The sequence below is a fragment of the Scatophagus argus genome, chromosome 2, assembly GCF_020382885.2.
Source record: "Scatophagus argus isolate fScaArg1 chromosome 2, fScaArg1.pri, whole genome shotgun sequence".
Lineage (NCBI taxonomy): Eukaryota > Metazoa > Chordata > Actinopteri > Scatophagidae > Scatophagus > Scatophagus argus.
In genome coordinates this window covers 4,763,042-4,775,520 of record NC_058494.1, presented here as the reverse complement: position 1 = coordinate 4,775,520, position 12,479 = coordinate 4,763,042, and the positions used below count along the sequence as shown (strand labels likewise).

Sequence of the window (12,479 nt, the reverse complement as noted above, 5' to 3'; positions counted from 1 at the left end):
TGAACACGAGAGCTCCCCCAAGTCATGACTACAACCGAATCGCCCCCTGATGGCAGTCTCCAGTATAGCTCATAAATCCCTCCGCCTCCAACTTAACAGAGGGGACTACTTTTACTTGGACCAAACTAAAACTCAAAGTACACTTCAGATAAATCTTGGCCAAATATGGTTTCTGTCGTTTTAGGTTGTTCTTATCATGCTGGTGTATGTTCCAGTGTTCATTTTCCTGATAATTTGGTTTAATTGCTTTTGGTTTATTTGATGATGTAAAAAAGGGGGTGAAACATTGACAGATGAGTGCTGCGCATGATGGATTCAGACAATGGATCAACATACTGTAGTTTGCACTACGACAGCAACATGAGTAGATCAGTATCCACGTCATCACTGTTCTTCTGCACACAGAGATGGGGGCTGAGAACGAGGTCAACTGTTGGTAAGTCAGCAACAGTAAAAAAATTCCCCAAATATCTGCTCCTTCACTTCTGGCTTCTTTCAAAGAATAGTGTGTCCAAGAGAGATCTTTATTGATAACAATGATTGGTGAATGTAATGTTGTAATACAGACCGATTTTTTTTTTTAATACAATCACATAATGTTCAAACTTGATCCATGCATCTTCTGTTGGAACACTGAATAAAACCAAGACTCAAAAACCTTTATCAAATGTTGGTTCAATATTAACTTCTGACAGCACACAGTGTCCACAGTGGGCACACAGTGGTTTGTCCCAAACCACACTTCTCAGTTGTGAGGATAAGCAAACGGTGAAAACAGCAAACTTCACTACTGGTTCAGACTTTATGTGCAGTGATGTGTTGCACCTTTTGTAAGATGAAATAAAGGTCCATACCTGAAGTGCTTTGGCAGAAGTGCCTCAGAGAGGTCTTTGCACTTAACCACCAGTCAACTGATGAATTCACTACAGCACTCGTCATATCTGAACCTTTACCAGCTCGCCAGCTAAGTCCCTCTGGACACCAGTGACTTGTTAACACCTTAAATGCAGCGAGGTTAGAAATTAGGCTACCTTTGAATGAACAAACACAAGTGTGTTCAGACAGCTAACTTCACTGTTAACGCTAATGCCTGACATCCATAGAGCTTATCACAACTTTTAGCACCCGCAAGGTGAGCATGCTCATCTGAAGCCTGAATGAAACCACCGATGAGCTCCAGTGGTGCCACATCAGGATCTGAGCCACTGTGAGCTAATGTCTCCAGTGTGCTTCAGCAAACACATCTTACAGGCCAGAGTAAACTTTGTAACAAGCAACAAATAATTTACTTCTGTCTACCTCCTTATAAAAAGTCAACAGAGCAATCTGATGGATCACCAGTTTATTGTGCCAACCACTGCTATAAAATAGAACAGCAGTTCTATTTCTGCATGTACTATGGAGGGTTAGGGTTAGGGTTAGGGAGGCATGACAGCCCAAGTTCAAATCCAGCCAAGGACCACTGCTGGATGGCAGAACTTTACTTACTACTTACTTCTTGGCTCCTTATCCATAAAATATAGCTATCAATCACTGGAACTTGCCCTTTAGTGTTGTTATTAGTTAACTGCTGCACAGCATTCTCATTTTATTCCTTCTGCATATAACATGTATAATAAAGCTTTAAGAACATATTTTTTATTTTTTTAAATATTTATTATTTAGTGATTGATGCAAATGGCTTGCACTAGCATAACTAACTTTTCCTTTGTCATCCGTTTGTATATGGAGTGAAGCATCTTTGAATTGAGATGGTTAAAGCTGCATTTCACGTAGATGATGTCCACTGATTATTTTTGTTGTAGTTTAAAAAGTGACCGATCGTTTAATTTTAAATAAGATTATAGTTACTGCAGGATATACTCCCATAGTACAGCTTTTCTCTACGCTAAGTGTAACAAGCCAAGGAATGCTAATTGTTAACATGATTGAAATTGAGCAGTAACACGGCATCCTTGCTTGCTTACACATACTCACCCTCCAACTTCGCAAGGCTATCAAAATTCTTTATATCACTCAGCATCAACAACTATAAAGACGAAATACTGACAAACCTTGTGGCCTTATCGGCGGCGTTAAACAAACCAATATTAAGATACCCGCCTCTGTTTGGTAGGCACACCTGAGGTTTATGGGACGCGCCTTTCCTGCCGGCTTTACTCTTTCAAAATAAAAGCTTTTATACTGTTATTGACGGGTCAAAATTAGAACAGCCTGAGGCAAGCACATGTGAGACCAATAAGACAGCAGAATGTTTAGATCATTCAATAGTGGCAAGAGTGTGGAAGATGAAAAATCTTTGTTTAAACCAGAAAGCTCAGATCTTCAACATTATGTCCTTCAGTAGAGCTCAAGTGAAACAACTATTTTCAGAGTTCAGTGTAGATTTTATTGCCAAAGCACAGTACAACAAAACAGAGATGCATAACCGGACAGCACCTGACCTTAAGTGAGAAAACCATTCATATTTATACTACTTCAATGACACTGTTGCTTCTTTAAGGATCACGGGTGTCCAGACATTTTTTTATGGTGACTCAGCTTGATATCAGTTTCTTATCTCAACGTGATCATCGGCATGGTTCTTAATACTCCATTATCTTCCCTACAACTTGTCTCACCAGGGACGTGGTGAAATGTACACACAGTCCTTGAACAGCCTTCTCTCAGTCACAGTCATTTTCTAAAAAAACATATTAAAAAATTACATAAACTTCATTGTTTAATGCGATTTAGATTAACATTCACAATAGAGGTCATCTGACATTACTAACTTTTCCCCCACATAAGCCTACTTCTGGTGCAAGTGCATGACTCACTGGCATAAATTCAGTCAGTGTGTTGTTGCTGATTATATAACTCATAACTACTGATAGCCAGTCTCTTTCTCTCTCTGCATGTACATGAATCTCTCAACAGAGTAACAGGACAATGTAGTTAAGACCTCTGAATATGTTATTGATAGCAACACCAATAACACCAATATTATAGGTTGTTGAAGCTCTGATTGCACGGTCTGAAAGGCATGTTTATATGGACTACCAAATTCTCATCAAGATAGCAGAAACACCACTATTTTAAGAAATAAATGGAGCTAGCAAGGATCACTGACAGTGATCGTGAACTTCTGTTCATGATTCAGTTTGATGAGTGTGAAAATCATGTTCTATTTAAGATTCATGAACGTAGAATCTAAATAAATACAGTAAAACGCCATGTTTTCCCGCTGGAATAAGCCTAAAAGGAACATATGCTGTATTGGTCAGATGGCCTAAGAGGGACTTAAATCACTTGTGCCTTCTAAAAAAGAAAAAAAGACCGTGTGTAACAGAATTAAAACATATTTTATTGACAGAAACCATTTATGAATTTATAATACAACCTGAGCTTGATTATAGTGCATTTAATGGAGAAATAATCTTTATTTTGAGATTACGTTAAGAATTTTAAGACAATTGCATACATATTTAACATGTATTGGTACACTGATTAAAACCAGCACATGAGAAGAATTACACATATATTTGTTTGATGTTAACTTCTGATAGCACACCACAACCATAAAAAAATTTGATGCAAAGAACCATGAACTATTTCACTTTCATTTGAAAGTCAGCACAAACAACAAAGTCAACAAAATGATCTGCAAGCTGCTGGAGTCAGCAGTTGATCAAGGATACATTTTACAAGTCAAAAGCAAAGGCCCAAAAAGTAACACAGAAATGAAGTCAAATGTTGCATGAAATCAACATATTCATTATTCTGCTAAGCATAGACATACTCATTATGTTACTTAAGGCCGGTAGTGAGAGTAAACCAGTGTTAGCACAATATTTGTACTTGAACACCCATGATGGGAAAGCTCTCAATAGGTTCACAAAGCTCTGCGTCCCAAACCACAGTTCTCAGTTGTGAGGATAAGCAAACGGTGAAAACAGCAAACTTCACTACTGGTTCAGACTTTATGTGCAGTGATGTGTTGCACCTTTTGTAAGATGAAATAAAGGTCCATACCTGAAGTGCATTGGCAGAAGTGCCTCAGAGAGGTCTTTGCACTTAACCACCAGTCAACTGATGAATTCACTACAGCACTCGTCATATCTGAACCTTTACCAGCTCGCCAGCTAAGTCCCTCTGGACACCAGTGACTTGTTAACACCTTAAATGCAGCGAGGTTAGAAATTAGGCTACCTTTGAATGAACAAACACAAGTGTGTTCAGACAGCTAACTTCACTGTTAATGCTAATGCCTGACACCCATAGAGCTTATCACAACTTTTAGCACCCGCAAGGTGAGCATGCTCATCTGAAGCCTGAATGAAACCACCGATGAGCTCCAGTGGTGCCACATCAGGATCTGAGCCACTGTGAGCTAATGTCACCAGTGTGCTTCAGCAAACACATCTTACAGGCCAGAGTAAACTTTGTAACAAGCAACAAATAATTTACTTCTGTCTACCTCCTTATAAAAAGTCAACAGAGCAATCTGATGGATCACCAGTTTATTGTGCCAACCACTGCTATAAAATAGAACAGCAGTTCTATTTCTGCATGTACTATGGAGGGTTAGGGTTAGGGTTAGGGAGGCATGACAGCCCAAGTTCAAATCCAGCCAAGGACCACTGCTGAATGGCAGAACTTTACTTCTCCTCCGACTCAGACTCAACCAATAAAGGTAAAATGCCATAAGAGGAGACTGTTCGAACTTGATAAGAACAGGGTCTATATTACTTCTGCTCTCATCAATCAGTTGAAGAGTTGAGGAAGTGATTGTGCGGGGCTGGGTGATAGGTGAACAAGTGAACAATATATTGACTTATCTTCCACGATGTGAAAATGAGAAGCTCTAATGCACTGTCCAGCCAATCACAACTATCAAACAAACCTATATTTAGCCAATCACATGGCAATCTTCTCAGAATGTACAGCTCACTTTAATGAGGTTGAGATTAACACAACACATCACATGCTATTGCTCGGACATCAAATGTAGAATAAATGTGTTTGTTCTTCACAGGAAACTTTTCAGTATTGGCAAAAACAGTGACTTTACATGCTGGATTTATGAGGATTTGTTCTGACAAGGTTATAGTTCTTAGTAATTTTCACATCTAGTCGTCTGTTCAATCTGTTAGAGAATATTACGTTTAAGTTCAGTTTTACGGTGTCTAAACAAGATTTGACAGATGTAAGTGCTGATATGAAAAAAATAAATTTAAATATTTTGATAGATTTTTGGTTACATCACCCAGCCCTATAACATTCCAACACATTCCAAAACAATCACACATTTTTCACATGCAGATTACATATTCAAACACTGTAGTGTGAGATGCTGGAGAATGGAGTAATTAATTCATCCCCTTCATCCAGTCACATTCACAGCTATTCTACAGTGTATTACTGATAATCGGCACACTAATACACGAGACACATGTGCGCACACATGCTGTATGGTAAGTGTATAGTATTGTGCTGTGTTCTTTTATAAACATAAAAAAGAAGGAAGCAGATCAAATCTGAACATTGAAACCAAAGTAAGGGAACCCAGCTACCAATCCTCCCAGCTTCATCCCAGCATGACAGCTTGATGAAAGTGACTGACAGCACATTATATGCAGTACACTTCCGACTGACTTCTTCATCTGTTGCAATAAAGGTTACTGAAAGAAAACTATGCTTGATCATTCACTTGGCCATCTTTTGCCATCTAACACAGCATTCTCCTTTTATTCCTTCTGAATGTAACATATATAATAAAGCTTAGAAAACATGCTCTATTTTGTTTTTATGAAGTTGTCATTCAGTGATCGGAACACGTTAAGTGTGCCTTTGGAATGCAGATTACAGACCTGAAAACACAAGGTATAATGCTTTACATCTGTTGTTGTGGTCACATAACCACCAATTAATCAGCTATAAACAGTTAGCATAGCTAACGACAACAGCTAAAGGCATCAGCTTTGACACGCCTTTAACTCTTGACCTCCATTTCAGCTGTGACATTTCCATTCTGTGTGGACTGATGTGCCCAGGTGCAGCAGAATAACTGCCACCATCTATTCCTTCATTTTCTCTGTATAAAGGAGACCTAACAGAAGGATACTCAGCAATAAACACTACAAGTGGGGATAATCATTGTTTCATTCAGTTCCCACTACAAAGACAACACTGGGTTCCACTTTAAATGAACAGTTGACAGAGCTGATAGCTGGGGGGGGAATAACTAATCAGCCTCTTCATGTGAAAATTCTTTGAATAAAGACAGGCTTTCTAAATACAACTACCAAGTTTTCCTTTCTGTTACTAATGACAAATAGTAAGTGTCTGTGTGTATGTGTGCACCTGCATATGCCATTTATGTGCATATGCTCCTCATGCCTGCATCTTGCACAAAGTAATATAGGAGCCACTTGAGAAAATCCAGAAAGCTGGATAGACCGCTTCAGCAAAGGGGAACACAAAGGAGTGGAAGGGATATGCCCTGTCTGCCACGTTATAGAACGTAGCAGTGCCCTCCTCACAATCCAACAGCACACCTACGCGCTTTGGATTGGGATTGGCCAGCACGGTCTCACGGCTGTCATACCAAGCCGACAGCTTGACGTTGAACCACTCGACACACCAGGACTGAGCGTTGCGGCCCAGTCGACTGGTGGGGCCTTTGCGGTCAATGCTGCCGTAAGCCAAGCCAATGCCAATGAAGTTGTTGCCGCTCAGTCGGATTTCCCAGTAGTGACGCCCCCTAGAGAAACCCTTGGAGGCGAGCACCTGGGAGCAGACAGCGAAGCGTTCAGGGGAGTCGGGGTAATTTAAGTGCTCATCTGACACAGAAGCCTTAGTGAAGTCCTCACACAGTGCGATGCGTCTGTGGGCTGTTTTTGGATCCAAGGTGAGTACTGTGGCATCTGGTAAAAATATTAACAAAAAACATACCATTCAGTTATGAAACACAGTTATTACTACCACACGAGGAGAAGACACCCGTTATGCTCACACACTTACATTTCAAAAGTTCGCTTCTTTTCTCAGCAGTTGTTATGTCAGTGGGAATGCCTGAAGTGTCTACAATAGAATACAAAAGCAATTTCTTATTAGGCAAAGTCTGTTCAATAAATTGTCTCAATCACTTGAGTCAGTGTCAGTCGGAGCTGCAGATAATGAAGAAAATCTTGGGTTGTGGAGTTTGTGAGCCTATAAGATCTCTGTAGCCTGCTCATCTCTGCTTAAGGCTTGAGGATCCAGGTTACATTAGCTGCTACTAGTGTAACTCAAAGTTTAAGTTAGGTACTGTGGGTAAAGTAAGTACCAGGTTTCAAAAAGGAAGAGGAACATGTGTAAATAAATGACAATATCTCTATTTTCTCTGTGTCAGTGTTGATATATATTTTTGAAACCGTCATGAGTCTGACAATTCTGCAATGCTGTAACAACGGAGTGAAGTCGTCAGTGGCGCCTACCTGGTTTTTCTTGGGATTCATCTGCAGTACAATCTCTGATTTTGTCCAACAGGTTTTCCACTGAATTAAATCGCTTCTTATTTCCCATATTGTCTTCAGTGGACTGGGAAGCTTTTTTGGTATCTTCTGAAGACAAAAATATGTTAATAATACATTTTAGAAATACAATGAAAATGAAGATATAAAGTGACATATATTATGTGACAGAGAAATCTAATCAACGCACATTAATGTGTAGTTCTTGCACGAAACTACGTACAATGGCAGACAGAGTCACATTACACAAGAGTCACTGAAATGGCATTTTCCAAATATTTTATAGGCATGTCAGTATAAAACAATACAGTTCAACACCACTACAGGGACAGCCTCAAAAATCAACATTAAGTTGAATTAGCATCTCTCTTCACAAGATTTAAAGCCTCCACCAAAACAAGCCAAGTTCTAGCTTATGGTGGACAGACAACCTGAAAACCTCTAGCCAAGGGTTTGGCAGGCACAGAGGCAAGAAGGACTTATTACATTATAATGCATTACTTTCATCTATACTGTATGTAACAAATAAACTGGCAACTGAGTGTTACGCTATCGATTAGACAATTACAAAATGGACATTTGGTTACTTTGAGGTTTCTTCTTTGGGCCTGCTTTGGGTTGAGAACCTGAACTGGGTCTAGGTTGCCCTGGTGCTGGTTGCAGGCCTGAAATTGGAAGAGGAAAAAGTAAAATGTTTTATTATATAAAATATAATCATTCAGCCTTTTATTTATTTTTTACACATATTCATGTGTGAGACAGATGAACACAGAAGGTGTGAACCCTGAGGCAGAAGACCATTCCTATGAACCAGTTCATTAGCTGCAGAATTTTCATTTCAAAACTGGATGTATCTCAAACTTGTAAATGCCATCAGGATAATCTTTCAGTTTTGGAAGAAAGGTGAAAACTGGTGTAGTCTATATGCCATTAGGTTGCACAGCAATCTGTTAGACAGTCTTTTTGAATTTCTTAACAATATTGTCAATCAGACTTATCCATATAATCATTTGATAGCATGTTTATAGCCTACGTTCTTGACTGCCATAAAGGGAGACTCCCTGCAAGAGCCTGGTGACCTACCCTGTGCATACTGAGGTGGATTATAGTATCCATGTGGCCCCATGTAAACAGGTACAGGAACTGTCTGGAGGAATGGCGGTAGACGTGGACCTCCTGGACTGTGAGCCCTCGGCTTCTTTTTCTGCTTTTGAGGCTGTGTTGGTTCTGATACAGAGGAGGTGATATAAGAAAACATTTTGTACACATGTAAGTGTTAATGTGTTACGTCATCTATCCCCTTTCAAAGCATGCATGTTCTTGACAGATGTATGTATCTGTAGTATCTTATCAAATCAAGATTAAGTATGCACACCACACATACTGACTAGTACAAAAACAAAAACAAAAACAAAAAAAAACGGGTGGAATTCCTTCATGGAGATAAACATACCATATTTTGGATGAGGTTCAGTACTTCCTGTGACAGGAACTGCTTTTTCACCTGCGAATGGTAAACAACCTGCATTTACATGGAGCTTTACAATTTGCCTCTCATTCAGCCATTCAAACATACACACACACACACTCACAACAGGAGTTGGAGCTCGAAACACCAACCCTGCATTCAGTGGACAACCAGCTCTACCTGCTGAGCCACCACCACTCATGAAGATCCCAGATACAGGTGCAGTGATTAAATAAGGTTAGTTAGTCCTCCACCACAAAACACAGCATCAGTAAAGTCAACATCCAATTTCATTTTCCACAATACCAACTCACCAGACGTAACAACGTCAGTGTCAAGTTCTGTAAAAATGCACATTAAATGAAATGCACATTATTGGCTTCATTGTACTTTCATAACCCACTTCCACATGTGACATATTCCACTACGAATGTACCCGCACATTCACCTGGTTGAAGTTTCTGTAGTCTGGCCTCAACAGGCTCGTTAAAGATCTCTGTCAGATGCCCCTTCAGAGCAGCAACGAAAGCCTGATTTGCCATCACCTTCTTAGAGTCCAGGTTGATTCGAGGGGTGTGAGGTTCAAAGTTCGTGGCTCGGGGTAGGGCAAATGAAGCCTGTGAGGAGATGAATATTCTTTTCTTTACTGCAACAAGGTGTCATTAAAAACAGTGAAGATAAAGCTATAATATCTTCTATTACAGGTTAAGATAAAATTGTGATTTAAATATCATTAAAAGAAAGAAGACAGCTGCGAGATTGCAGTGTGATGTTTAAAACATGGCATGCATCTATCCTGATTTAATCATCAGTGCAGACATGTTTTTCAACAACAGTACAAGCTTCACTGGTACAGACAGCAAATTAATGGCTTCAGGAATCAGATATCAAAGTCAGTGTCCTTTCAAATAAAGCAGCTCAAGAACTATTTACATTCAACATACAGCACAAGGCAATGGCTGTTTTTATGGGGGCAAGCCTGAAGCCTGTTGGAAGTTAAAAAAGTTTTAATGATTAAATAGATGTAATATTATAGCAGTACATGAAACTGGCGGTTATTTGTGTCTTTTGTATGACTGTAGGCTGTTTTAAAGAATGGAATCATATTTTTTCAAGTACTGTTGCTTTCTTTTAATGCTTTTATTCATATATTATTTATTTATATACCACCGTATGTCTTGGTCAGTCATGTCAGATACTGTACCATTTCGATTAAGACACACTACTCAGACATGCCATCAATTTCCAGGTGAGGTCCGTGATACATGTTCTCGGACAGCTTTCATGAATAACTGTGATACTGTGCAGACTGATGACAGATGTCTCACCTGTAGGAAGGCCAGAGTTTGGGACTGACTCAGCAGACGGTGGATATCTTCTTTAGCTTTGCTCATAACATCAACATTCTCTGTGAACTTCTTCATGAGATCCTTGAGTTTGGTCTGACCACTCTCCAGCTCGTGGTCCACTGCATTCAGAGCATCACGCTCATCTCGAGCCAACATATCGCGCATCTGCTGATAATCAGCTGCCAAAGCTTTTTTCCTGTTGGTCGCTGAGTCCTAGTGAAGGGAAGATCCATGAACAGGTGAGACAGGTAAAATATATAGGGACAGACAAGCAATAGAGACACCTTACAAAACTGAAACTCACACTCATGGATTGCCAATGAACAGGAATAACTTGTTTCTTTCTTCATTCAAGCTTCTTCTTCTTTAAAGGCACTATTTTTTCCCATTCAGGTAAATAAATATAGTAAATGTCAAATACTGAGACTTACCTTTAGCTTGTTCTGCACGCCCATCATTTGAGAGAGAACATTTTGATTCTTCTCAATCTTCCCATCCAGCAAGCTCAACTTGCCTCTCAGGTCAGACTGCAAACAGAGAAATATGATACACAAAGTTAATTCAAAGACACACACAGCTTAAAGTGAGTCATGGCCCATTCTCCACAGAGCCCTGCCTTACTTTGGCCTTAGTTCAAGTTCAAAGAGTGGAGATGTCATTAGACTCACACTATAGTTAACTGAGGAAGGTGAGATTTTTTTTTTCTTGATTTGGGTAAACTGCCCGTCTAAACTTCTTCTGAATACTGACAATGACTCACCTCCTTCACGTTCCTCTGCTCCTCAGGAGAAATGAAGGAGCAGCCTTTGTGGGCTTGCTGTAGGCAGATGCTGCAGATTGGTCGGCCATGTTGGTTGCAGAAAAACTCCATAAGCTTGTGGTGGTCCGAGCAGATACGCTCCAACAGGTCGCCGACAGGCTCAGTCAGCTGGTGGAGACGGAAAATTGGGTTTTCCCGGTGAGGCCTCAGGTGCTCCTCACAGAAAGAGGCCATGCAGGTGAGGCAGGTCTGGGACGCCTCTGCCTCCATACATGTATCACAGCGTATGACATCCTCTTTCTTGGCTTTGCTCTCCTCTACAGTCGGGCTGACTTCGCTCATCCTCAACTTCACATTGAAGGCCTCCACGACGGTGCTGAGGACCGTGTTCTTCTTCAGCTCCGGTTTGGTGGTGAAGAGGGTCCGACACTGAGGACAGCTGTAGTCTGAGTCCTTCCAGGTGGCAAGAAGACAGTCCTGGCAGAAGTTGTGTCCACACGGGGTGGTGACCGGACAGTCGAACGTACTCAGACAGATGCTGCAGGTCAGCTCATCCTCCAGATTTATCAGAGAAATCGGACTGCTGTCCATTTCGGCCATGATGACAAGTCAGATGAGGCTGCGAGGGAGAAACGAAACTTAACTTGTCAAGTTCACGAAAACGAAAGTTAAGCGTAAGACTCTTCTATTCGGCTTCAAAGCAGAATTTAACATCATCGTTGGCAGTTTTCTTCGCCTTTGGCATACTTTGTAAGCGAACTAGTACCGTTAAATATCAACAAATGTATCTGATGACGAGGTTTGAACGCTGTACACAGAAGTGGACATTCATAATTACGTTCGAGCATTGTATCCGGAGAAGTCAGAGAACATATTGCTTTCATAAATTCAGATTACTTACGTTAGGCTAAGTCTTCCACAATAACTTGAGTCCTCTAGTGCGCAGTAAATGGTGGATAACTCGATGACGTCTAACTTTAACTTCACAAAGTGCGCTGAGGTGTTGACTGTACCTTTTCGATATCAAGTATGACGAGGCGCTCTCTCTCTCTCTCTCTCTCTCTCCCTCTCTAGTCTCCCTTTTTCTCTCCCTCTCCCTTCTTTTTCTCTCCCTCCCTCTCTCTCCGTTTCTCTCTTTCGCTGATGCCTCCCTAAATTCGTATTACGTTAGCGATCCAGACGGCTCCGGCCCACGATGATGACAGTCAGAGCAGGCGCAGACACGGTTCAAATGCCCTTTAGAATTTGTGAAGAGAGAATATTGGACCTTTAAAAAGCTTTTTTTTTTTCTTTTTTAAATGTTACTTTTATCAAACCGAGAGTTGGATGTAAGTTCTGCATATTCGGGCCAAAATGCCACTTCCATTAATTACTTGGTGGTAATTTGTTTAAGCTCAAACGTGGTA

The 12,479-nt window shown here is 40.5% G+C and overlaps 1 protein-coding gene across 3 annotated transcripts; it reads right to left on the bottom strand.

Annotated features, from left to right (window-relative positions):
• Positions 1-3,328: 3,328 nt before the first annotated feature.
• On the bottom strand, positions 3,329-12,296 carry trim25 (tripartite motif containing 25). 3 transcript variants are annotated; one of them, XM_046402776.1, is made up of 12 exons: positions 11,975-12,296; positions 11,074-11,692; positions 10,745-10,840; positions 10,293-10,526; positions 9,413-9,581; positions 9,279-9,305; positions 8,950-9,000; positions 8,580-8,723; positions 8,084-8,161; positions 7,461-7,583; positions 7,006-7,065; positions 3,329-6,908 (listed from the first exon to the last, which is right to left on the bottom strand). In XM_046402776.1, the coding sequence occupies exons 2-12, from the start codon at positions 11,671-11,673 to the stop codon at positions 6,376-6,378; spliced, it is 2,115 nt and encodes a 704-aa protein (XP_046258732.1). In that variant the 5' UTR covers positions 11,674-11,692; positions 11,975-12,296; the 3' UTR covers positions 3,329-6,375. The 3 variants fall into 3 exon arrangements, with proteins under 3 accessions (XP_046258732.1, XP_046258724.1, XP_046258741.1); XM_046402768.1 differs by having other exon boundaries at positions 7,461-7,586; positions 11,975-12,294; XM_046402785.1 differs by lacking the exon at positions 9,279-9,305 and having other exon boundaries at positions 7,461-7,586; positions 11,975-12,290.
• Between the last annotated feature and the right edge of the window lie 183 nt (positions 12,297-12,479).

What these genes read in the sequence shown, in the direction of transcription:
- trim25 (XM_046402768.1), bottom strand. Translation starts at nt 11,673, where the DNA reads ATGGCCGAAATGGACAGCAGTCCGATTTCTCTGATAAATCTGGAGGAT. An exon ending in AAACTCTGGCCTTCCTACAG is followed by an intron (nt 9,582 to 10,292) that starts GTGAGACATCTG and finishes ATCTCCTCACAG; the next exon opens with GCTTCATTTGCCCTACCCCG. An exon ending in CACTGACGTTGTTACGTCTG is followed by an intron (nt 9,001 to 9,278) that starts GTGAGTTGGTAT and finishes TACCATTCGCAG; the next exon opens with GTGAAAAAGCAGTTCCTGTC.